We start from the raw sequence: 27070 nt of genomic DNA, 5'->3' as shown, positions 1-27070 counted from the left end.
GAGTGCTCTGGATCTCTGGTTTGGGAGATCTGGATTGAGGAATATCTTTATTTGCTCAAGATTAGTGTAGATCAGAATCAGTGATGAGACTATATTAAACATATATATTGTATATTATAATCACCGACCACAAGTGCCGCATATTAACTGGCAGTTCTGTACATCTGCCAGTCGACCCTTCATTCTTGTCTAGCTTTAAGAAAGCTATTAATCCAAAGATCTAATCACGACTAATAGCCCACTAAACCAGTGTCCCTCGTGTCAGACACACAGTGCTTGCTTGCACGCTGGAAAGTAGTGCATTTTGTCTTGATCCCCGAATTTGCATTCATATAATTTTTGTCGATTCTGGGACAGGGTTTGAAATTGGGCCTTATCCAAACAGGGTTTGTTACGTCTTTTTTTTTGGGGGGGGGGGGGGACTGTGGAGGGGATTTTGGAGATATCGGTCATCTGCCCAACATCGTTATCCTGACAGGGGCTGCAGATTTGTTGTCATTTGGTTAATCCTTCCCGTTCTCGTGCTCAGATTGGATTTAGCAGTATGCAGATGTCTCTGTCTGCAGCGCCATCTTGTCTGCCTGTTTCACCTTGAGTTGGTATATGATATGGCTCCCACTAAAAAATACTCCCACTCTCCGTGATTGTTTTGATTTTTAGTGTCGCATTGTGCTTTTATAGTGTTGATAGGGGACTTAGTGAGGAGATTCGTCCTAATACCCTCAGTTTCTTCTTGTCATATTTTTCCCCACTACTTGACGTTGTCTGTTTCTGATCAGTCGTGCGTGGACAGGTTTTGGCACACCAGTGCTTGTGTTTTTTCTCCTTGGCTGCATGCAGCTTGCTGTTCTAAAATGTTTGTCTTTAAAAAAAAAAATCAAAGAATGGAACTTGCAAGAAGGGAACTGGGGCAAACAAAATAATCCCTACAATGAATTTTTTGAAGGCTCAGTTCATACGAGCCAGTGCTGTTGCCCGCTAATGGGATTGACTAGTTGGTATTTATGAGTTTCCTGGAGTAGTGTGATATTTATAAGCAAAAAAGCCTTTGTTTTAGATTCAGAGAAGCAGAGACTTAGAAAGATCTTGGATTCAGTCCAAAGACAGTATTTTTTTTCATGAGACTCCCCAAGCTCTTAATGTATACCCTCATTGATTATTCCGCCTTCCAACATTTCATGCCCAGCTTCAGAAATTGTTTTCCTGTTGGGGGTTCTCGGTATGGATGTCATTGTGGAGAATTACATTTCTCGCAGAGCAGGCTCAGTTATTTGCTGTGTGACGCAGGGATGTGTCTCCCCCCCTCCCCCATGTCTTTTGACTTTCTCTTTTTCTGTCTGCACAGCGCATTCTGCCATCAAAGACAGCATGTGATTCAGGAACAGTGTAGAATATAGCCAGGAGGGCCACTGCTCTCAATGGCAACCAGACTCCGCAATAGTGTCTAAATTGCATAAGATCAGGAACGGTTATCAGTGGTGATTGTACTAGCTTGCTATAAATTCTATTACAATTAAAAACAGCATCTTTTATATAATATTATTAAACCATAAAAAGCATTTTTATTTATTGTACACACACATAAAAGTGCTTTTTCGACTGGTGATTGATTGTAACTATATTTTGTGTCTTGCAGTGTCATTTTGTACTATATTCTAATTATCAGTAAAACCCAGTTCAAACAGGACAGATTTACTCTACTTTTGTGTTTATATAAGAGCTATCTTTTTTGTTCTTCTCTGTAAAAAAAAAAAATTTAGCCTGTGCTTTAGGTGCAAAATATGAATGCTTATATTTTTTTGCCAGCATGCTTGTAGTATTTAATGGTTACTTGTCCATCATGACTTACTGACATTAAATGTACTGTTCTAGTCATAAAATGCAGCTTTCTGGTGGAATTATATTGTTTCTGTGCATGTTGAACTGTTTAAACCAGACAGCTAGCCTTGTACTTTTGAACTCATGAAGTAATATTGTTAATTTTGCTAACAATATTAAGCAGCCATATCACCCTGCTACTCACAACTGGCAGCCCACTGAAGCTCAGCAGGTGTGAGCCTGGTCAGTAACTGGATAGGAGACTCCTGGGAAAAACTAAGGTTGCTGCTGGAAGAGGTGTTAGTGGTGCCAGCAGGGGGCGCTCACCCTGCAGTCTGTGTGGGTCCTAATGCCCCAGTATAGTGACGGGGACACTGTACTGTAAACAGGCACCGTCCTTCGGATGAGACGAAAAACTGAGGTCCTGACTCTCTGTGGTCATTAAAAATCCCAGGGTGTTTCCCTGGCGTCCTGGCCAAATTTCCCATTGGCCCTTACCAATCATGGCCTCCTAATAATCCCCATCTATGAATTGGCTTCATCACTCTGCTCTCCTCCCCACTGAGAGCTGATGTGTGGGGAGCGTTCTGGTGCACTATGGCTGCCGTCGCATCATCCAGGTGGGGCTGCACACTGGTGGGAGTGGAGGGGATCCCCATTACCTGTAAAGAGCTCTGAGTGGAGTGTCCAGAAAAGCGCTATATAAGTGTAAGCAATTATTATTATTATTAGTTATTGTTTCTTTATTTGCATGGCATGAGCTCACAGGAAGAAAGTATGCTAAAGGTATCTTCCTCGCAGCATTTTAAAAGAAGATTAGTTGCTGTTCTGTGGTTGGTTAGTTTTGTAAGTGTAGTGTATGTCCTTTTTAACATTGAAAAAGTGAGTGATTCCGTGTGATGCAGAGATATACAACCTCCTGTCTTTGCAATAGAAGTGCCTTATCAGTGTGGGTAATTGTAAACAACCTCAATCCTTGTACACAGATCACTAAGTGTCTTAGAATTATTTACCTTAGAGCCTCTTATATCTAATTCTCTTACAGCCCAGCCTTTTATTTGTTGTCCTTAACCAAGGTTTTCTCTTAGACCTGCATGTTGAAAAAAGGAATGTTAGTGTCTCAAAAGTGTCTCAAAAGTGAAAGCAAAACTCACTTTCTAATGGCAAGAGAAATGTTTTTTGGGGAGCTGAGAGAGCTTTCTACAGTATTGCAGTGGCAGGGCATGAAGCTCAGCAACTGTTATTTATTCCTTTGCTGGTGCAGTGGATTAATGTGCTGTCTTAATCTGGTTGACATTTACCCCCTTTATTTGGGTCACCATGCTGTAGGAGCCAGAGACATCAGATCAGAGGAGAACTCGGTCTGCTAGGAATCATAGCTATGCCAGGTTAAAGATTACAAACTTATTTTGACGTCGGGGAAGTACACAAATTCTTCCTGCCTTGCTTTAAATTTAATTGTGGACACGTTGTCTGTTCTGTTTCCCATGTGATTCTCTGTTGTGTCTACTTAAAGTATTAGAATATAGCACAATTTATTTTTCCAAAATGTGATTGATGTAGATTGCCCCACATTATTCCAACTTGCCAATAGACATGAAGAGAATGACTAGAAACAAATCTGGTTCTCCGTGCGTGTCCAGGCCACAATAGTGGGAATAGTTTACCAGAGTAAAAAATAACTGTCTAGACCAGAGGTCTGCCGCTCTGGTCCTGGAAAGCCACAGTGTATTCTTGGTGTGCATTCCAGCAGAGCTCTAGAGGACTTGAATCAATCTGTCTCTTAAATAGCAGGAGTTAACATACTCTCTATATCCCCGATCGCTGACCATTAAAGAGTACCAGTAAAACATACAGGACAGTGGCTTGAGGGAATGGAACTGAAGGCCTGCAATCTCAGCAGATTCCCTCTGTTGCGAAGTCATACTGCATTAGCAGCTGAGATGGAGATCATAATCAAATGAAAACATCAAAAGATTACAGGAGTGGAACTCAGAAATGATCAGGGACATTTACTTTGAAAACGACTGTATTCACTTCTGAAATACTGTCTGGATCCACAACGCACGACTATATCGATATTTAAACAACTGTGCATACATGTCAATATAAGTGCAAGACTACATGACAGATCACTGGTAACTAAGGGCGATGTTATTGGCAAATTAACATTTTGGTACTATTTCTTCAAGTGCCTGTTAGCTCTTTGCTCTAACTCTGCCCTAAACGGTAAAGTCACACACACATAAGCACATGGCTATTCAAGAGCCACACTCTGCAGTGTCAGTCAGGCTGAGTTAGTTTGCTTAATAGGGTGACAAGACAAGTCTCAAAAGCAAGAGACAGCAGCGCTCTGCCTCAGGGTGTGCAGAAAGCTCAGGCACTAGAACTGGAAAATATCCAGTTTCAAAGGTTTTTCATCTGCCTCAGTCAGCTCGTACTCAATTTCATGTCATGCGGATATGCTGATGTCCTAAAAGCAGATTGGAAAAACTGGAAAGATTTGCTACCTGAATAAAATCTTTTTGTTAAAAAAATGGACTGTTTCATGAACCTAGCTTGTCGTTTTTATGATGCCCTAAACTTGCCTCTTTTAGGAAAAGAGTTTATTGTTATTCATGAAAAGAAAAATTAATTTAATCAACTTTCTTGAATGCGGTCTTTTGTTATTATTATAATATTTATATCACAGATACCTTTATTCACTGTAATGTACAATTTCTACAGCTTTTAAAAAAGTTTTTTGTATAATGTTTTTTACTGATTCATCTGTATAACTGATATAATTAATGTTGAGAATGCTGGGAAAGTTACATATAAGGTAGGTTTTAAAACATTATGCTTCTTTATTAACAGGCATTGGGATGTTATGAAGTGGGTTATGTTTTTGCTTCATCTATTGCATGTTGTAGGTGTGAAGTCATTAAAAGTGCTTTGATGTCAGTTACACACGCCAAGTGCAATCTGTGAACCGCACAGCAAAAATAAAGGAATTAGTTAAGTCTGTCAGCATAAGTAAATGGCCAGTTTTGCAGTTTATACATACTAAACAGTAGCTCTCCATTGATACTGGAGGTGAAGGGTGTGTGAACAGCAAGGCTAACCATTATTATCGCTCTCTCTGTCTGCTGCTGATCATTATTCCTTCAACCCTCCAAGAGCCTTAAATTAACCGATCTCCTAGATTTCCAGCATGTGAAAAGGAAGTGAAGAGTTTAGAGACTTTGAGAAGTACTTTGGTGCATACTTGGGTACTGGGTGGCAATCTAAAAGCAGGAAATCAGTAACAGATCATTTGACTAAAGGTCCCAGTTGCTGTTTAGCAATAAAGGTCAGAGGTCTTAAGGTTTTCCTATGGACTTTTTAGGGGTAATTGAGGTTATGTGTAAGAACTTGGACCATATTTTAAAAGCCTGCACAGAGGTGTTGATAAATTCCTTTCTTGAAATGAATAAATACAACTTTTGCTTAAGAAGTGAAAAAGAAAACCAGCCCCGCTTAGGGTTTTATAGCACTGTGTGTGCTGCACATATAGTTTAATTCTTTAGCTCATGGTGTCCACAGTGACCTCAGACAGAATGAAGGAGAAATTGATGTTATTAACCTTGTGGCTCGCTGTGACTGCCAAATACCCCACTCTTCAAAACAAGAATGAAGAAAGACATTCCTTTCTTGTTTTCCCAGCAGAGGGTATTTGCAGCCCTGTGTTTTCGTTTTCCAGCCCAGTCTCCCCGCTGTGGAGCACACAGAGGCCCTCTTTTTCCGAGGGCCCACTCCAGAGCCAGCCCTCTGATCCAGGAGGCTTGCCAATGAATCCCTCTTATTACGCCGAGATTGAGTGCAGCCAAGCAGGCCAGCCGCTGTGCACCCCTATTACTGCTCGAGCGCGGCTCGGGAGATTGCTTGTCTCTGCCTCTTAATTGGCGACAGCAGCTGAAAAGCACAAGTGCAGCGAGGAGTAAATAGGTGGCTGGACTGTGCTGCATGCAGATGGTGTGGGCGCTGGGCTCAGGCCCTGTTCAAGTGCTAATGCCAGGAGTGCTTTTGTCAGAAGGACTTAGATGCTCTCTGACTCTTACCTTGTAATATTCTGGCGCACCTCTCCTAATATGGAAGTGGTGGATTTCATATTACAGGAGCGATTGCCTTGTCATTCTGGCAATATCCCAGCAAATTGAAAAGAATGGTCCCATTATTTTCTAGGCAGCGTTTACGGACGATTGGAATACAGAGCATCCTTTAGCATTTGTGTGAGCTGGGGTCTTGTCAGGATATTTTGAGCACGAGTGTTCGAGGGATGGTATTTTCTTCCTCTATTTCACACCCTACTAGTTTAAATGAGCTCACACATAATTCAAATTTTATTTACAAAGTAGACTGCTCATTTTTTTAAGTCCTTCCAGGGAAGAAGAGGTGTCCAATGAAAGTCAATCACTTTATCTGGAAACAAAGGCACTTCTTGGATCCATTCATTTTCTACCTGGTTTATCCAATACAGGGTTGCTAGGGGGCTGGAGCCAATCTCAGCAAGCAGGTACTGTTTCATAGAAAAGAAATACTGAGAACTAATAAACCAGTGAGATGGCTCTTCCTTGTAAATGTGAATGGAGAATGGTTCATTACATCATGGATCATGGATCTGAGCAGACTCAAAAGAAGTCTCTTCATTCTGAACACTTCAGGTGTGTGCACAAGTCATTACAGTGCCTTCCTGTAAAGAGCAGGACCGGTTTTCGAGAGAGACTAATTACAGGCCTCTCCGTTGCCCTGGGCCCACATTCGTTCAGGTGCTCCTGGCAGTTTACATGAGCTGTTTGTCCCAAAAGATTTGAACATTGAATTTACTTAAATTTCACTGATGGTGAACAGCAGTTACATCAGGAATTCATTTGTACACAACATTTTAAGATCTGTTTGAACTAATTAATTATGAATTATTTATAATGGTGGAAAACTTTTCCAGTTTATATTCTTCCTGTACCATTTGAAACAAAAAGGACATTGATGTTCTGATCATCTTATTGGAATATCGCCTGTTGGAATTCCTTCTTTTAGTATTTGAATCTTTGTAATGAGGACTAGGCAGATGAAGCAGAGCTCCAAGTTGATTTCCGCAATATGGAAACAATTACTTTGGAAGAGCGGGGGTTGTCAGATAGGATTCAGCAGCTTTAGAAATTCATTCGCAAATGGACACTGGTGTGTCGGAGTGGTTTGGATGAACTGGAAAAGTCTTTGATGCAGGGGAGGTGAATGCTTGTACATCAAGGGTCATTCTCTTAGTTTCAGCCTTTAAACCTCTTGGACTGAGTTATTGCCCTCCTGGGCCACAGATACCACAGTACTCAGGTTTAAGTAATAGATAAGCTAAGCGCTTATAGTGTGCTGTTTCATAAGGAACCTCGTATCAATCAAGAAATTTATTCATGGTCGGCCTAATTTATATTCTTACTTCGTTTTGAATCTGTTTGACCTGACGCAGGATCCTGTAAGCTTCTGTGTTCAATCCTTTTCTCACTAGCTTATCCCATTCTAAACAATTCTCTGCTGTGGTCCTTGTTATTTATTTGTAACTGTTAAATGTGGAAATAACTGGTTTTTGAAAGACTTGTCGTGATTTTTGTCAAAATGGAGGCAAGGAACAAAGGATGGTGTTCTTGAAAAGCCTTTTGGCACAGCAGAAACATATTTTCCACCTGTGCCTCACCGTGTCTCACTCAAAGAGTTTAATGGTTGAAATATTAACCTTCTTCTGTGCACTTCCTAATGTTTTCAGGTGTCCAGGTATTTTTCTATAAGAATAGTTGTGTATACTAGTAGCAATCCACATAGAAAACATAAAAACATAGCACTCCAATCATTTATTACAATAATTGAAATTATTAAATTACACAGCTCACTACAGCAATTTCTAGGATTTGTTTCTATTTAAAAGTTAAGTCATATCCAAAAGGAAAAAGGTCGACTTAACTAAGTTTTCTGTAGGTCTTGCTTGGAAGAAAATGTAATCAATAAATTCAACATGCCACGAATATTAAAGGGGAACTGCAACACTATATATTTCTGGGTCAGAAAGAATCTGTATTGATGAGTGCATTTCAAACCACAATAAAGGTCAAATGTGTGCAGTAACTTGTAAAACCTATTTAGTATAGCATAGAATAAATACACAGCCCATTATTCTTCGATTCAGAATGAGGCAACAAAACTTACCATAACGTGTTGCGGCGGTATGACATTTTAAACAAACTCGTAAAAATACTGCTTTCGATTCCAAGATGGCTTTGCTGGCAGAGACTGCTTGTTAAGTCTGCGTGTTTATCACATTGGAAATTTCAGTGGTGAAATGTCTGATGTACGACCTGTACTTACTTTCTTATACATCGCATTGCATTAGTCAATACAGTGACTAGTGAGCAGGAAGGGCTTCATCATGTCGTAATTCATGGGAACTCGACTTGCAGTACTTTCACAAAGTTCACGATTTTGTGCTTAATTTGTAATTTGTCACATTTTTCTATAATGTCAATGAATTTATTTTGTTACCAAGATCTAATAACCAGTTCGAGAAATTGGAACTTTAGTTCCCCTTTTAGTATTACAGAATCTTGCTTTGAAGAGTGTACATTTCTCCTGATAACCGCGCACAGTGGTCGTTTTTTAAAATGGACTTGTGTCTAAGTAGCTCAATACCATGTTATATTTAGTGTTTTTCTGGAGCCTTCTGCTTTAAACCTCCAAATGTGCACAAGTGCTGTGTGTATTTTGTCACTGAAAGCCCCAAGGTGGTTCCGAGAGATGTTATCATAAATGTATCTGATTGTGGAATTGTGGATTGAGGAATTAGTGTCAAAGCTCACCTACAGAAAGATTGAACAAGACTGCAGTTTTGCAACAAAAAGGGCAGCCCATCCACAGCTCACCCTGCTCTCCCTCTGTTAAAAACAGCCTGCGGCTTTTTGACTCCGGGTGTGTTCTGAGAGTCTCCCTGGATTTGTGTACTCTACCTCCTTCCTAAGTGTGAAAATGCCACCCTCTTAACTGTTTTCTCCTCCTTTCCTCACAGTTTCCAGATACGTGTGAAGAGTCTGGCTCTCCGTTTGTCTTCATCTGTTCCAACCCCCAGGAACTCCTGGTGAAATTCCCCATGAAAGGGAAGCACAAGATCTGTAAGTCCTGCCTCTTTCATGTAGTGATTAAAGCTGCCTGAACCTTGCTGAGCTGTCACCGTCTTTTTTTTTTTTCGCACACAGATGTACTTGTGAAAGCATGCTTTTATTGACTAGTGTCTGAGGGAGCTTCAGCGCTGACATCCTGTCACCTCTGATTTGTGTGCTTTGTGTGTCTGCTCTTTCAGGATATTGATACTGTTCTTCACATCTTTCCTCTGCTGTTTTCATTATTTAATTATAAAGCGGCATAGATCTGTGCTGAGCATTTTGCCTTAAACATGTTCAGCTATAGTGCAGGTTATTTCTATTTTTTAGAACCTGCCACTTCTTGTCTGCTTAATACGCAAACCATGCTTCTCAGGATCAAAATTTTTCCAAACCAATTAGGAGACAAAGGTGAACAGATGACCTGAAACTGACATCACTTGAATTTTTCTTTCTGTTCACATGCAAGATTCCTTTTCTTTGAAATTTAGCTTTCCTTTTCTCCCTTTTGGCATCCATGTGTGGACCTGTGCAGTGCCTTTGAACATAACTGAGTAGCGCGTGTCCTCGCTGATGTAAAACAAGAGCCCTGGGTAATATAGCAGATGGGTTCTGCTGGCCCTGCAGTTTCAAAGCAGACATGCACGTGAGCCAAAGCACAGTACTTTTCAGAGCTCTCTAGATATTTTTAGAAAACGTCACTGTAGACTAATGGCACACAATGAATAATTCCTTTTACCATAGTGTGTCTCTGCACTTAATGGCCTCAGTGTTTTAAATGTAATACAAAACGGTAAAATAGTAGGCTGGACCCTCATGGCATCTTAGGACTCATATTAAACTGAAAGATTTAACATTGCTCCGCAAGCAGAAGAAACACCGGCTTCCTCTTTTCCGCCCCTATCCTTGCATCTCCACAGCTGCTGATGGGATGAGGATGCCGCCACAAATTAATTAATTTCACCACCAATTTCCCTTGTGATGGAGGAGCATGTCCTGTTTTCAGTGGAAGAGCCGCTCACAAGCCCTACGATCTCCTGATCTCCTAGTCATGCTAGCTTCTTCCCAGGAAAGAAAGGAGCTCTCTGTGCCACAGGCAGGGGGATTGTAAGAGCAGGCCTATTCAAATGCCTATTGTGCTTGGTGTAGCGCTCTTGCTTTAAAAGCACTGCCCTGCAGCTTTTTTCTTGTTTTCTCATTATCTGTTTAATACTGGTTGTTCTTTACCGCATAGGGTACTGCATTAAACACAGGCAAACTTTATTCTTCAGTTTACACACTTGATACAAGAACAAAAAGGGAGATTAGCTCATTACAGCCCACAGCACGCATTTAAACAATTATATGACGAAGGAAGGACGTGTCCCCAGCTCTAGTTACTTGCACGCGTAATACAGTACATGCATCCACTCCCTGATCCAGGCTGATCATTATTGTGCTCCCAGTCTGTACAATCTGTGGCATGTAGAATTGCATTGGGTCTGGACTCTAATACTGTAATTAAATTTCAACTCATCAAAGCCCATCGAGCACCGCCATCTGATCAGCCTTCATATCCCCTTTATTCATCTGTCTTGGAGCACAGAGTCAAGGTCGCCTCTACCATTTAACGATGAGTATCCATGACTGCAGCCCCTGCGTTAGCATTGGATTTACGTTTCTCGGTTTTCATAATCTACTCCAGAGGGTTTGTAAAGGAATTTTGTTTTCCTTAACCTGGAATCATGTTGTGGAAATGATCAAGTGAGGTAAAAAAACAGTATTTTATTGCTAAAACAGTCAAATACTGATCTTGGATGACATCACAGTTTGCAGTATGAAGAATTAAGGTGTTAAAAAAGGTGTTGGATTTTTGGATCTGTTTTCACACAGCTTGTGTATGAGTGTACAGTAAACCCAGCTTCTAAACAACCATAACGCTTCCAAACTGTGTGCAGCAATTTTAGATCTGCTATGGGATACAATGTCTTTGGACTTTGTATTGATATGATTGTACAGGTATTTTTTTAATTAATATTTTGCCAGCTTTTGTGCAATGTGGGAATAATATTGTATTTCATTTGTGAGTACAAGAAAAAACGTATGCAATATAAATAAAATTGTAGGAAGCATCTTGTTAATGAGATCACTTGATATCTACTCTAGCACTGAATTCTTTAAAAAAAACTTTGTAAAAATATGAGAGAGTTTAGGATCTTGTATGCAGTCACCTTACCTCATTGTTCCTGACGGGCTGCATTTTAGGAATAGGAAAACAGGGAAACACAATTAACCAGCATCTGTTTTTTATTGTTTAATCTCTTTCTTCTGTTGGAAAAGAGGTTATTTATTCACGTGCTTCATTTAGTATTCATACATTTCCAAGTCTGTTTGCAAACTCTGAGTGCGAAGGGACATTTTATGCTCTGGAGGATACAGAACAGAAATCGTGTTTCAGGTCCATTGAGCCCAGCTGCAGGAGGGTCGTTTTTGCACAGTAGATGTGAGGAGGGCCGAGGAACGGTGGAGCTTGTTTATTTCAGATCTGTCACTCAGCTAATGGGGAGCATGGAGCAGACAGAGCTGTTAATGTGGAGTCAGGAATCAGTCAACCAACCGTAGAACTGATCTAGAGTGTGCTGTTGGCTCTGAGACTTTGCAAGAAGATATAAAATTATAAAAATGTAATCTAATTACAGATACATTTGATTGTACATACAGTGAGTATGTTAAGGTTTGGTGGAAAGCTTAAACTAGCCATATACACTGGTTTTCACTTGTGTTTTAGTCAGCATTGTCCCTAAAAAAGACTACCTGATACTCTCCTTTGTCTGCTGGTCTTTTATCTGGACTTGAGACCTTGGGACCTATATCAGTTTCCAGTGATTCTGGTTTGTGATGTGTGGAGATGTTTTGTGGCGCTAGTTTGGACATTTATAAAAATAAATGTGTTTATCTTTATGTTTCTGTGCATCTGTTTATCAATGTTAAATAAAAGGCTCAAATGGAAAGAAATGCTCTTGACAGATTAATGTCTTGCTATTGTCAAAGTGTCGGAAAAATTGACCTATGAAATATGAGTGACATAAAAAATAAACCAAAAGATTTCCAGGGTTTCAGATAAGCAGTGTGAGCATTTTTCAAGAAAAAGAAAAACATGTTGCTTGTATTTAGTCCAAAAATCTCCTTTGATGAGGAGAAGGTAAGTGAATACATTATTATTATTATTATTATTATTATTATTATTATTACTAAGTGAATGCTCTTAAGAGTTTGATCGTTGGTTGTGATCTGCCGGATGCTGTCTTCAGCGATTATGTCAGGCGATGTCTTGCTAGTGTCAGAGTGTCTGAAAAATTGAACAAAAAACATCATGTTGTGGTGAGAGCCAAGTACTGTCACAGCCCATTTGTGCCGGGAGAAAATGGCATTAGATGAGAATTTAGTGGAAAATTGAATACTATCGCACATGTTCGTTCAGGTCCAATGATTCCTTGCAGCAGAATCGGTGACCCAGAGTGGAGAACCAGTGAGGCCTGGTTTGGAGGCACTGTGCAGTGATATCAGTCAGGGCAGTTTGAGAGGTGGGCCACCATTCTGTGTTTGTTGCCAAAATATGACCTGTCATTTGTGAGCTGTCATTTTCTGTCGTCGTGTTTACCCAACGAGCTGTGACCATGTCTGACGAAGCAATTATGAAGATGTCTGTTTGGACCCGTGGTTAATCCTAACACACCGCTGCCACAACCAGTTCGAAATAGGCCAAAACAAAACCCTCTGCTGAGCAGATGAAGATTTACCTGTTTTCTCAGGTCAGATAACTTCAGTAATGTAATGTAAGATTGTCATGTCTCTGCCAAGCTGCTGTCAGGCTGTGATGGCTGTGACTCAGCCTTGTTCAGCAGTGCTGTGCAGCATTTTTCATAATTAACGCAATGCAAGAGTACCCTTGCCAGCTCCTTGCAAAGTGCTGACATAAGATCCCTGCCACTTGTGCATAGAGGTCACAGGCTTGGTCTCCTGTCATGAGCCAATACCCTGCGGTCCTTCAGGCTCAGGATAGAAGCTGCGCGAGTGCCGTTTCTGTTTTTTCTCAAAATCTCACCTGTCTGAGGAATAATAGGCAAGGGCGGGTACTTTTGTATTCTAATTTGATACTGATTCTGTGAGACAGAGTCTTAAGGGAGAATCTCAGATGAAAGAGTTGGAATCCAAATGAAGAGGTAATTCAGTGCATGTAAAAGATTTTTATTGGCACGACTCTGTGATTTGTGACTGGCTAATGAAGAATTTTTCTGGAATTGTGTTAAGTGAGGTTCATTCATGGCTTATGAATAGCTGCACACACAGGAGTATAGTCATACCTGCATCCTTGGCCTGGTCTCAGTCATTCCATTTCTATTATGACTAAAATTGTATCCTGAAGAGATACAAAAAGTGAGTATTTGAATTTACCTTGCTTCTATGTGTAAGGGAAGGTATCTCCTAACTCGACAGTGTTTGCACTGGGATTTTCATTATAACCAAAGTGTGATTTTCATTGCAAGTACAAAAGTGGTAACATTAAGTGAGCTGATTAAAGAAATTAGAACTGATGGTAACCCTGTCTGAGGTATTTTGGTTTATTTCTTTTAAAACATATCATACAATTTAATGGGATTTGATGCAATTTGGGAATTGCTGCATGACTTCTGATAAGTCTTTTTAAAAGATCCATCTTTTCACCTAACAGCACCTGATATAGTTCAAGACTGATTCTTGATCTTGCAGTTATTCAGTTATAGTAATGCTTGCTTGTCCTTCTTAAAGCTCCTGCTCTGTAGGACTCACTGTCTATTCCATTCAGCCACCCAGGGGTTGTACAAGTCTATTATTAACAGTGATATGCACTTAGCTGTGATCAGTGCTCTTAGCAGCAATGTACAGGACTTCTAGCTCACCTTGCCTTTCAAGCTGTGTTTACCAGGGTATGTCCTTGGGGAATGATAATTCACTGGAAATGTAAAGGAGGAGTTTATATCCTCTGCATATTTCTCTTATTTCCTTTCTTACCTGTTATGTAATGTATTTGTTCTGCGTGATTCCCTGGTGTTGTCACTTTTCTGGTGTCTATTTTTTATGCTAATAAAGCGATAAAAGAAAACCGCAAGTTCTGACAACCCGAACAGTGGAGCTGAATGTGGGGAAGTGGATAAGTGTTACACATATCAATTCTTCTAATATATCCTCAATGGCCTTGTGCAACACTAATTTGATTCCTCCACACAAGTCTTCAGACTCGCCTTATAGCAGATGTTGTCACTTAAGCAGTTACTTAACAAAAGCTTAGCAGCAGCTGAGAATTGTGGAGGCACTACAGTGCTTTTAAAATCAATTAAGCGACAGAATTTTAATTGAACTTAACACAAGCCAACCACAACAATTCTTCTTCCATTCATGTAATAAAAACAAGTGGAAGGTTAGAAAGGAGAGAAAGCTCATCGGGCATTTTTGATTCTTTGTAGATAATTGATCTGATGATCTCATCCTGCTGCGTTTTAAGGAAAGCCTGGGTACTGACTCCTGCGTAATTTATTCCAGGCCCCACACCACTTTGACAAAAAAGTGCCTCCTGTTCTCCGTTGTGTTCTCTGATTTGTGTTTAACTGTTGTTCCTGGAGAAATGTTCTGCACCCGTTTTCAATATTGTACTTTAATGATAACTCAATCCATTGCATGCTTGTGATGGCGGTTATTTTTGTAAAGGTTTCACACACTGAGATATTCAGCCACTTTCGCAAAAAATGAGCTTTCGTGGCTCTATGTCGCAGTTGAAAAAGCAGTGTTTTGAGGATCTTTCTTTTCAGGAAGACCTCAGTTGTCTTGCTCTGTCCATTATTATGCTCCAGTCTCTGTGAGGTCGCCAGAAGAGCTGTACTGGAGCAACAGCCAGGTCTCTGGCTGGTCCTCGCACTTGTGTGATTGGGGAGATAACTTGGGGAAATTCCCTGCCAGAAAAGAACACGCTTTTAATGCATCTGCCTTAAACAATCACAGGGCAGAGCTGTTGTTTTTAAGTTTTTGTTTTTGACAGGCTAATATTGCAAATTACAGTAGGTTTTGTTTAGATTGAGAAAGTACTGTCACATCTTTTTAAAATTTTCATTTTGAGCTTAGAGCAATTCCAGGCTTCTTGATAAAAATGTTTTTCCCTTGAAGCATTGAATTTCTTATACACGAGATATCACCTATTTGTAAAATTTGCTATATTGTGCTGTTTAGTTTTTCACTTTTTATTACCACCCTGACACCTTGATTGTTTGACATTATCTGCTGCAGTGTTTCACGTTCTCAACCATATTTGCATTTTGCAGGAGACGTGTTAATAAAATTCTCATGATTCTCGTGATTTTATTTAGCGTAGTGGATAGGTGCTATGACTCGGCTAGTAACTGCAGAAATGGACACTAGAACTTAGGGTTGAACTAAAGCAGTGTTACAAGCACAGCGCATACAGGGCACATAATGGAAAATGTAGCTGCTTATAAACAGCAGGAAGCAAAGGTTTGTAGGAAGTCAGCCTCCTACTCCACTCTTTGCTGGGCTCCTTAATTTCTTCACAAACATCAGATTGTTGTTGTTCATTGTAATAAGGATCATTATTCCTACTATAAAATAACTACGCTGCAGCGTACTGAACTGTGTGGAGTGTTCCATTCATTTATCTTTGTCTCATTCAATCAGTGCCTTGTAGATCTACAAGGTATTTCGCTTTGAAGCATCAACAGGATACTTTACATGGATGCAGAGTTTTAAATTGTTATTTAGGATTGATTACTAAAAAGAAAATTGAAATACCTGAATTGGAATCCCCTTTTTATGAACATTGTCCTGTGTTCAGTGACATGGGGTAAGATTTTTCCGATTGCCTTCCAATTAAAGAATTGCAGCTTTCATAACCTGGATGGTTTCACCAGAGGGAAAAAAAAACACGTTTGTGCGTCTGTGTTTGCACCTCTGGCAAGATGACCAGGATCAAGCCTCAACATTAGGGTAATTCTCTAACAGGCAGAGCTCACTCCCGGAGAGCTGGGACACTAACGGCCATCATGCCTGACACAGGAGGTGGAATCATGACAGCAGCTGATTAAGGCTCAGGAATAACGTCTCCGTCTTCCCTTGCCTGCAGCTGTTTGTCTTGATCTATTGACATATTTAGCAGATCGGTAGGAGGGCGAAAGAGAAAAGAGATGATCTCTGCTCAGTGAAGAGCCCCAGCCAAATCATCCCGAGCAGTTGCTTTTTGTGGGCGCAAACAGCATTCAGTGTTTCTTTCACTTCCTCCAGCAATGCATGACATTAATAGAAAAGCCATTTATTTGCAGGGTGGTATTGCTATTCTGATGGTGATGCAGATGAGGGACACAGGTGGAGTTGTAGATAGATAAATCTGAAGATAATGGAGTCAGGCTTGATATTTCCCTGGCTGTCGGGACTTCTAGGGCACAGTTACCTTTGCAAACTGAGACTATATTTGGAGAGAAATTGATGGCGAGAGCTATGCTCCTTTCCCTATGCTTTTAGTTGAATTTCTAGTTTTGTCATTGTTTTGTTTTCGGAATCATGGCATTTGAAATTCCTTACTCTTCAGCGTTTGCTCTGTGTCTCTTTGTCCACCTCTGGCTAGTGTTGCCATTTACTGGTCAGGGAGACTCGTTCTTTGTTAAGCCAGATTGCGTCAGGGTTGGCGTGCAGGAGGTCCCATTGCAAAAGTGCCGTGTTTCCTTTGGTAGAATAAGTCAGGAATTTGGAAAGGGATGGGTACTCAAAACATCATTTTAATTTTGTCCAGAATCTACACTGGAAAGAATCATTTGGACTAAAGCACTCCAAATTCTGAGTAACAAACTTGTTTTCCAGAAATGAGCTTAATACATAAGCAATAAATGTCTTGAGGATTTAATAAATCCCTCTTTCTTGACTCCATTTGTCGTCACCTTACTCCATTCAGAGCTGTAGGGGGCTACATTGCTGGAATAGGAAGAATGCTAGGGAGCTGCCTGGGGTTATATCATCACACACTCCTTTGTTCTCAGTAGTTTCTAGGGACGGCCTGCTGCTGACAAAGTGTTATTTTCATTCCAAGATACTCTTTTCTATGTAAGTGGTGGTGGTTAAAATGACTTCCACATTGTTTTCTTCCTAGTATTGTTTTGAGTCACTGAGGAATTAGGAGAAAAAATAATTTTATGTATAATTGTGTTTTCTGCTTTTGGGGTGAAATAACTGAATTATGGCCTCCCAGTTACATATTAGATGACTTCTGGTTCGGATCATGCATACCTTGAGCTGAAATGCAGTTACAATCTTTAAAAAAGGTCAGAGCATTTTTTTATGACTTGGTCTTTTCTTTTGTCATCCAAGGTGACATCTTCTCATCACTAGTTGTGACTGGTGTTATGTCTGGTTTTATCAACCTGAGCCTGCTTCAGTTACGTCTGTTCGTACCATTTGGGAACCGCACAGCCTAAACTGCGGCTGAACCTGTATGAGAGTTCTGGCTGTAGTGGTTTGTTTGTCTTTTGGTTACCGGGGGGGGTTCGTTTACGCCTGGCTCACCTGCTGTCTGTGCACTGCGTCAGGGTGACTCAGGCTGGTTCGCTTCAGAACTCGATTCATGAGTCCTTTAGCCCGCAGGCCGCCTTTCAGTCCCACTCACTGTCGCTGGCTGGAATTGCCTTTTGAGAGTGGTGCCAAGACTGGCTGAGGTGCATCTGGGCAGGAGATTGTTAGTTTAGCTGGCAACAGTGCCCACTTTTGCCAGTTTGGAATATGGAAGGCTGGGTATTACCAGTAGGAAATCTGTCTGCTGTCCAGTTTACATGTCCATGTGGTTAGGAACCTGCCTGAGCAGGCCCGATGACCAGGTTCACAGACGTCCTGGGTGTGTGCAGAAATGCTCTGGCTGTTTAGAATTTGGGTATTAAGACTGATGTGGCAATAAACTGTGAACAACTATTTGGCAGTTCTAGAAAAGTACCTTTGAGGCCTTTAGCTTTTCTCCACGGAAAAAAAGAGCTTATCCCTTAGGTTTGCTGTCACTTAACTATGGCATAGATGTTTTTAACAGCATTCTTTAAAAAGGACACATAGCTGGCCAGACAATTTCTGAGCAACAGGAATGAAAATTAGTTTGACTTGATGGCTTATTGTTAGATTCCATTGTTGCTCAGGAGATAGACGCTAGGGTAGATAACTGATTCAGCATTGAGTACCTTTCAGAAATGATTGATTTAGTGGATTCAGTGCTTACATTTGAAATTCTAACCTTACAATTGGCAACAGTAACAGGAGAGTTGGAGTTGAGTTCATAAGCAATGTAAGGATTTGTACATTTGCAGACATTAACTAAGCAGTGGCACTTTGTATTTTAACTTTTAAAAGAGTTTATTTTAATCTTTACCTATCACCTCTAAACATGAGACCGAGTGGTCAGTAGACCTGAAAGAGGTATCAAAGTCAAACAATAAATAAAACAATTACTGAATTAATTAACAGTCTTTTTTGTAATACAGAGTGCCAATATCTGAAGTCTGCAAACATGATTTGAAGTTCTGGAACATTTATATATAATTCATTATTATATATAAATGTCATTAAGACAGCACAAATGATATTTGATTTTAGTTGACAAAAATTCATGTTTAAAATTATATACAATACAGTGAGCTGGTGGTAGTCTGGTTTAGTATACTAACATGTGGTAAATGTGCATTGTGTATATATTACATACTATACTAAAAAACACTAAGACATATATGAGGTATTGTTTTCATATTCATATTTTATAACGTCTCTTGACGTTTTGCATGATAACATTTCTTTACTAATGTTGAGTCTGACATTTAATTGTTTTTTACCTGTGTGCAATTTAAACGTATCAGTGCTGCAAGCTTTACTTGTGGAGTAAGGAGCAATATTCCAAAGCACTGCATAGCTGCGTATTAAGACAAACAGTGAGTCACAGCAAAGAATTGAATTGTTAGCACTTTCAAGTGTTTTAATCCATAATGTGACAGCCATTCATTTATCAGTAGAAACACGCGCCCACACCAACCTCCTTCTGACATTGTTAGCTATCCATTTCTTTTCCTGGAAATTGACAGCAGAATGTGTAACTGGCTGTAGGTTGCCTGTGTCCTGAGTTTGCCTGTTAGTAAATGTCAGTGGCTCTGGCTGACTCTGAGCAGGGCCAGCCTGTGGTCAGAGGCTGTGTGGGAGAGTGTGTTTCAATTTCCATTTTTATTAACAATCCAGTTACCTCTGTCAGGCAGACGAATGGAGCTGAACTCTCAGATCAATGTCAGTCTCCCTCTGGCATGTGAAGGAGTTTTTCTTCTTCAGCAGATTGTTAACCACTTCCTGTCTGAGGAGGTAGTAGCTGTTTACTCTCAGACAGCACTGTGGAGCTGACCATCTTACGGATGTGGTACCATTTTATCAGATGGTAAGAACTTTCTGAGATCGGTTTCTGGGAAACGATTAAACCATTCACTTTTGAGTTTTTTTATTTGGTGGTCTGGTTCAGTTTTCTAGTTTTTAAGTAAGATTCTCAGATGTTTAGTTGCCTAAAATGCACCCTTACTAAAACTGACTTACTAAAACAGGGGGAAAAAAGCAGACTCCCCAGCCCATCACAGCTCCTTTCCTTCAAAATAAAATATTCAAATCTGCACTTGCAAAGAGAAGGTATGCAGAAAACCTTGCCCTCAGAAAAAGGAAAACTTTAGGGAGTTTTAAACCCACAGGTCAAGGAACAGATTTGCCCTGGCAGAAATAAGAATTGACAGTTTTACTTCCCTCAGGGACAGAGCATAATGACATTGTTTGAAGTGGAATTAGAAATTCTCTGCTTGGTAGTAGCCAAGCAGAGAGCTTCTCTTAGCTCTTGCTTACATTTTAAATTGGACAATTCCAAAATGTTGCTTAAAACACTCATTATCTGGGGAAAGTAGTAGGGATGGGTGCTTACACCACAGCATTGTTATCCAGCAGCTCTGTTTCACCGCTGGTTCCAGTGTGGCAGAATACAAGCGTGCACGTTCACCCCTGTGAGCCCCACCCCTCGACTGCACACGCAGGTGGCTGCAGTAGCGCAGATTTATCTCTGATCGTCCCCACAGGCAGCCATCTGCAGCTGACCGTTAATCTGTGCCATGCGCCCATCCAAAGGAAAGCCCCAGGACCCACATCTCCTGACCTTCAACTTGTCGCCAGTCTGTGCATCACAAGATGTAAAAGTGCCTGCAGCACCGTCAGAGTGTTTTCAAATATTCAGCTAGCTGCCAGTTCTGACACATTTCTCCCTCTCCCTCTGTTACTGCACAAATATGCAAATTCCCGCTCGCCTAATGCAGCATATTGGAGCAGCTTCAATTTATTCTGCGCTCTGTGCTGTGTGGTGATGATCTCTCTTCAAGCGTGTGCTTCATTTTGAATGAAAAGTGGAGACTGAACAGCTGACCAGACCACACGATCTGTTAACACTGATTGTGTGTGCTGTTTGGTGTTGTCATGCTGGAGCAGTGGAAATCTAATCTGAAATCTCAATGACAAGTATTTTAAAATTGCATAACCCCTGAGAGCTCAGTCATTCTACAGTAACAGAAGAACATGCCAGTGGTATTCTGTACCTTTACCTCTGTATTTTTTTAGCTTCATGTGAAATAAAGGTTTGAAAGAGAAAGAGAACTGCTTATGTACTTAAAAAGCAAAGAGGTCGCCGTCATTTATGGAACTCTCGTAAAATGATGAAAATGAAATAAATATACAAAAATACATATGTTAATAGGTTCATGCTTCATAATGCAATGATTGGACAGTTCCTGTCATTTTTATTTTTTCTTCATTAGCGACTAGAATGTTGCTCAGTCAAAATGCTAGCAAAGCTGTGTAGAGAAAGAGATAATACTGTAAATCTGTCTACCTGCTCCAATGGGAATTTCTTTTCACTGCATAACGTTTTGCTAAGCGGTTTTAGTAAGGGGATGATTAATTGCCTCACAGAGGAAACTCTGATGGGGTTTATTTAACAGAACCTGAAGGATCCTGCTGCTGTTCATATCATTAACATCGCCCCCAGTGCCTGTAAAATTTTTTGCCCACTTCCACATGTAGTCTGTGGTAGTCTGACGTTAACCCACAGCATGGCTAAGGAAAGGCTGTACCCAGTGTTCTGTGTGATAGTGTGATGAGAAATCAGCTGGACTGCAGCTTCGTGTGGCAGGTGGAATTGGTTAATGTCACACAGTGTTATGGGTAGTGACTACTCAGTTTGTTCTCATTTGAGCTTCCACTTTCTGATGTCTTCCTCTTGCAAGCTTGCTGCAAAAAGATTTGGGGATTGTTTATTATGGTGTTCACTTTTCTAAGGGACAGACGGCTGGCAGCTTAAATCCATCTCCTGACACCAGGGCCAGAGGGATTTCAGTGGAGATTAAGTGCAACTAAACTGAGAACAGGAGGTGCTTTCTTTACATAGAGATTGTGGAATGTGTGAACCAAATACTTAATGTTGAAATGCTTTAGAAGAGTCTTGATGGATTTCTTGGACTATTAAACCACTGATAATTAGAAAAGCAAAATGAGCTAAATGGCCTTTTCTCATCATTTTTTCTGATGCATGTGAGCTGTGGTCCTATGCCATGCTGCTCACAGCAACCTTGAGTTCTACATATTTGCAAATACATTAAGATTATCTTTTCATTCTTATATTTTATATTTAGAGTCTTATAAAGTTTAATTGCATTCAGCACACCAGGCTGGATATGTTTTTCCACCTTGTCAGTAACTAAACTTCAATGATTGGGTTAGGAGTAAAGCTGCTTTTGTGTCTTCTTGTTCTGCATATTAGTCTCAGTTCCTGAGCCATGCAGTGTCTTTCATGTCATGATTGCTTCAGTGCATGCAATGTGAGAGTGCATGTTAACCGATTACACTGCGTTATTGTTGTCTGAAGATATGGTTTGAACTCGGCCATGCGGAAATGATAAGCATTCTGTCTTTGTGTGCATGTGTATATCTCTGTCCGTGTGTGCATGACTGTGTTTCAGTGAAGGCTGTGTGTCTTTTACATTACCTTCCAAACCACAGCTGGCTATCCAGTCAATCTGATGTAATTTACTTACTAGTGAGTCAGACATTACCTGAAGTTTTACTAGTGTCTCTCCCTATGGCCTTTCCTAGCACACATTATCCTCCGACAACAAATGAGCCCCTGCTCTGTCCACTGCTTCAGCACCATTGATTTTCAGAGTCAGCAGAAAAACCCTTTTAAAACAGAGTGAAAGGAAAATGTACACAGATTTCTGAATTTATGTAAGGAGCCGTTCTCAGGTTGTTGTACCCTGCTAAAACAGTGCCACCTGGAATGGTTTCATTTTATTTTAAATTGTTCACTGTCCCCTCTTCAAAACACTTATCACATCGCTAGCTCTGCTCCGTCAACAGATTTGGAGGTTACTTATTTCAAAACTAATTGAAAACGGGAGTAGTCGGCCAATATCAGCCTCCTTCGCTTCAGGGGGTATTAAGCAGCCTTCACTCTGCCTGGATTTTGAATTGTGAAGAGATCATTTAAAGGAGAGTAGGTGTTGGATGGAAGGGAGGAAGGGGTGGTGACAGCAGCCTGCCAGCCAGTCTATTAAAGCCCATGAATGCTGCTAGGTTGACATTCTACTGTTGATGTGTGTAATAAACTGCACTGGGCTGCAGCCCTAAACAAACCAAAAATCAATGGAAAATGATCCTGAAAGATCGATGTTTGAGCTCTGAAAAAGTTGCCACCACTCCACTCCAGCCGAGCTGAATTCCTCTGAGTCAGCACTTCAGGAGCTGAGCCTAATTCATGTGTTTGCTAAGCGACATACACCTCCCCCCCTCACCCCCCAACCCTCAAAAAGATCTTAGCCAGATGGTTTTCAAACTGTTTTTTTTTTCTACAGCAGAAACAATCCCCATTACAAAGAGATTACATTTTTTACTCTCCCCCCTCCTTTCAGCATAAAGTAAATTTGTAAAGCATAGCCTGTGTTTGTATACTGTGCATTACACATCAACTAAACCTAATCTGTCACTGTAATTGTATAACTATACTAAATGTGTACCTACTGTATATGCACACACACTTTTGTCTTCTGAAGATCAGAGCTCTTAATTTGAGGATCTCTGCTTCCAAACTGGGCAAACCACTCAAAGTGCAATGTGATTTGTAATTTAGTTCAGCTATTTGTAAGCCAATACATGTTCATCGTTAAGATATGCAGCTTTCTAGCCTGGTCTGATAATTACAGAAATGTTTGAATTTATTTTAACATAATCAAGATTTCATTTGAGAATATCTTTTTTTTAATAAGAAACTGAGATTTCTTCTCTGATGGGGCAGCAAGAAATTACACTTGTGTTGGAGCTAGGAACCAATGAGAAGAGAGTGCTGGGTGATGCTGTTATTGTGGGCAAATGTGTGTTTAATTCAAGTGGGTTACTTTTCATGCTTTTTTAATCTTGATCGTATCCCATGTGGTAGGATGATCAAATGTATCGGTTGCGAGCCACTTAGATTGAATCACCACTGGGTGACAAAACACACCAGAGTGTTGTATCTGAGTGATAGCTGATTTGCCGCCTTCTTTTCAAAGCTTTTGGCCAGGGGAAGTAGAACACTGCTGCCAAAGCTGCTGGTGAAAATGCTAACGGAGATTTGAGTTCACACATCCCCCTTGTAGATGGTTCAGTCCCCCAGTGCAGGAAGGCAAACAACAGGCTGGCTGCGTCTCCCCCTGCCCAGCATTGTGATAGCTGTGAAAAGAGAGAGCTGGCCTGCCTGTGGCCTGAAGACGTCTGACCCAGCGCCTCTGATCGCTAAGCCGGCTTTGGTTTTCAGACTGGTCCTCTGTGGCCGACAGCTCGATCCCGAGTCGGCACCTTAGGTGGTGAATTGAAGTGTGAGCTGTGAGAAGCAAGGGGGTTGAGCGGTGTTCCTCACACTGCGGAAGGAGGGGTCATGACTTTGGGCAGTCGGGCTTCAGCCTGTCATTGTCCCGAAGAACTGCTTGTCAACATTAGATCCTGTGGTCCTTTCCATGAACTCGGCTCAACCAAGGCTCGGGCCGTGTACCTTTATTAAAAAAAATGTTTTCTTTTCCCACTTAATTCTTTACCCCAGAGTGAGTGCTTTGATGTGTTAGTCGGTAATCCCAAACTGGTTATTTTGGGTGTATCCTGTTACATGCCATAAAAAAAAATACTTTTGATAATATCCCACATATCATTATAACTGTCACTGTTCCAAAAAAGCCCTCAAAGGGATTAAAATATTTCCTTTTCTTTAAAGAAGCATTTTTAATGCAGAATGATTTTACACAAAAACAAAATTGCTACCCTTAAAGGCTTCTTCCCATCAGAAAATCTCTCTTGCCTAATCAGTCTGTTATATATTGATTTTAATTTTGTCCACTTTCATCCAGTGGCCTTTAGGTTGTATTCGAAGATGAACGTTAACCTCCAGCAGTAGGTTACTGAATTAACTGTCATGAGCTCCCTGAATTAATTAGCAGGTTCCATAACATGTCTAAACCATTCAGTTATCGTGTTGCGGGTCGGAATAGTACTATTTTGGATTAGTACACAGTTTGGCTCTGGGACAAACGGATTAAAAATTGCAAAATGTGTTTGTATTTACAGGTTTCTACATGCAGTAAATTACGTTTCGTTGGGGAGCACTGAACTGGTTTCTATAATTGAAGTGATTGAGAAATGCAGCCCCAGGCTTATTTCACACTGCTCTGATTCTTTGTAGCTCTCTTTATGGAATCACATGAAACTAATGTTACAGCTGGATGGCAATAACAAAACTTGTGAGGTGAAAAGACGATCCTTGGAGACTAAATGTGGAGAGCAAGCGTAGGTGAACTGAATCGAACTGAGAATTTTGGCCACTGCTTTATGATCTGTGCCTTTCTGAAACTTTTTTTCATGCCCCTTCAGCTAATTCTGTTGGGTTCCTGATTACGAACAAGCTGTTTTTGGTCACATTTGATTTGCGCCATGCTGATTACTTTTTCTTCCCACAGGGAATGGAGAAGGGATGTTGTGAACATTAGCACAAGCAGCCTTTGTAATTCTCAAGCAGTGATAAGTGAGTGGCCCTGTTTCAGCCATTGCTGTGGTGCCTGTAGCTGAAAGTTAACTATATACAGTAGAGGAGGATACATGTTTGGATGGGAAATCTTTTGAGGAAATACACTTGTCTTTTTTTTAAACTAAAGAGATTAGTCGATAAAAATCCCTTTGTTTCTTCTCTGGATTTTTCGTTGTGAGGAGACGCATTTTCATGTCTGTTTCTCTTTTTTCCCCGAAGCAAATAAGTTGCTGTTAGCCATTAGGACAGCTTGGAAGTTGCTAAACATAGCCATGGTTAATATGAGTCTCAACAAAATTGTAGGCTTTTAAAAAAATACCAATAAGTGGAAGAGATCCATTGTTGTCTGCTGGCTTGGTTGTTTTGTAGTAATCACTTCCCTGGCATTCAGAAGTATTATTTCAATTGCTTTTGTTACCGGACCAAGTGTTTCTGACAGGTTTCTTTAAGAGCTGGGTCTTTGTTGCCTCGGAAACCGCGTCCATCCTCAGGCAGACCTCTGTGCTTCACCTCCAATTGACCACTTTATAAAGTGTTTGAGGACATTGATTTCATTATTTAATGGCTTCGTAGAACAGATTCGTCGTCTGCGGTAATGTACAACTTCGTCAGCTGGAAGGAAATGAGAATGTGATGTGGTTGCAGAAGAATAAACCTATCCACAAAACACACAGGGGAAGGCAATCAGACATCTTTTTGTGCTTCAAAACACCGGATGTTTGGAACTGTTTGGAATTTATTTCATCCAGCTGAATCAAATCCAGAAAAGTTTTTAATAAATTGTATATTTCACATCTCCGCTAGGGTAGAGAGGAGGTCCCAATGGCACACACATTTTTTTATTCTCTCCAGTGACACCACTTTATGAAGCACATAGGAAAAAGCAGCTAAATAAGGAAAGAAATGGTGTATTTTCTGTGTCTCAGGCAGCATAACAGGGACTGAATACCTCTATCCTGTTATTTCTTGACTCCACACACTACATGATTTGTGAAAGCAGCCTAGAGCAGTAGCTCGATGTTACACCTGCATCAGGTTATTAAGTGGTAAGTCCCTGTCTTTTGCAGCTGCAAAATAAACAGCCTTGCAGGCTCTTTTTCTCTTCATCAGCACTTCTTCATCAGCAGGACCTGTCAGTGCAGCAGCTCTGGCTGCATCTTGCTGTGCAGCCTCTGTAATCACCAGACCTTGAGCAGCATAGAGGTCACAGAGGTTCTGTTTTGATGGATTTTTTTTTCTCTTTCTCTCCCTCCCGCAGGGAAGCTGGACAGTCAGTATCACCAAGCAGCCAAGAAGGGGTTAATGCATCAGAAATCAGCCTATTGATTAATCACAGAGATCATCTGCTTCTCGAGGGTGTATATGTGTGAGTGTGAGTCCACCAACTGGAGCTGAGAAAAGAACGTGGACCCATCTACACAGGAGTGGACCCATCCACACAGGCTGTGGGACGCTTGAAAACAAATGCATACAGTTAAAGTTGCACATGCATAAAAAAGCAACCTGAATAGGACACAATTAAATTGATATGACAAATGTAAATGCAAAAGCTCATTCGGGTAGTGTTTTAAATAATATGCGCACAAGTGAAGTTAAAAGGCAAAACTGGTGTCGGGCTATCACTCACAGGTGACAATAATCTCACTAGGGAAACGCTGCTGCGTTGCACAATAAATAAACACCAAATGAAAATCCAATTCTTACTGTAGGTGCATGTTTCTTTGTTGTTCTGCTTTTCATTTAATTGGTTCTCTACCATTTCTGTAATACTGTGTGACATTGTGTTGCGAGAGAATGCTAGATTTTGCAGAATGGACAACACCCATAACCTATTCATCCGATTGTTCTTCTTTCTGTATTGTTTTAGTCACAAAGAAGCCTGTCAAAAACAGGCCACTCAATCTGGTGTCTTTCTAGACTTCCCATGATCGAGTGGCCT

At 40.6% G+C, this 27070-nt stretch overlaps 1 protein-coding gene across 1 annotated transcript in view; it reads left to right on the top strand.

The window, feature by feature from the left end:
• The window catches only part of trip4 (thyroid hormone receptor interactor 4), a 36955-nt gene extending 10127 nt beyond the window's left edge, over window positions 1-26828 (top strand). Inside the window, exons 12-13 of the mRNA XM_006629068.3 lie at window positions 8885-8987; window positions 26390-26828. Of these exons, the coding sequence (XP_006629131.3) occupies window positions 8885-8987; window positions 26390-26457 (171 nt within the window). The 3' untranslated portion in view covers window positions 26458-26828. The remainder of the gene's footprint in view (window positions 1-8884; window positions 8988-26389) is intronic.
• The last annotated feature ends 242 nt before the right edge of the window (window positions 26829-27070 follow it).

The sequence above is a fragment of the Lepisosteus oculatus genome, chromosome 5 (assembly GCF_040954835.1).
Source record: "Lepisosteus oculatus isolate fLepOcu1 chromosome 5, fLepOcu1.hap2, whole genome shotgun sequence".
In the NCBI taxonomy this organism is placed as follows: Eukaryota; Metazoa; Chordata; class Actinopteri; order Semionotiformes; family Lepisosteidae; genus Lepisosteus; species Lepisosteus oculatus.
The sequence above is the reverse complement of the archived record's forward strand: the minus strand, read 5'-3'. Positions and strand labels throughout refer to the sequence as shown.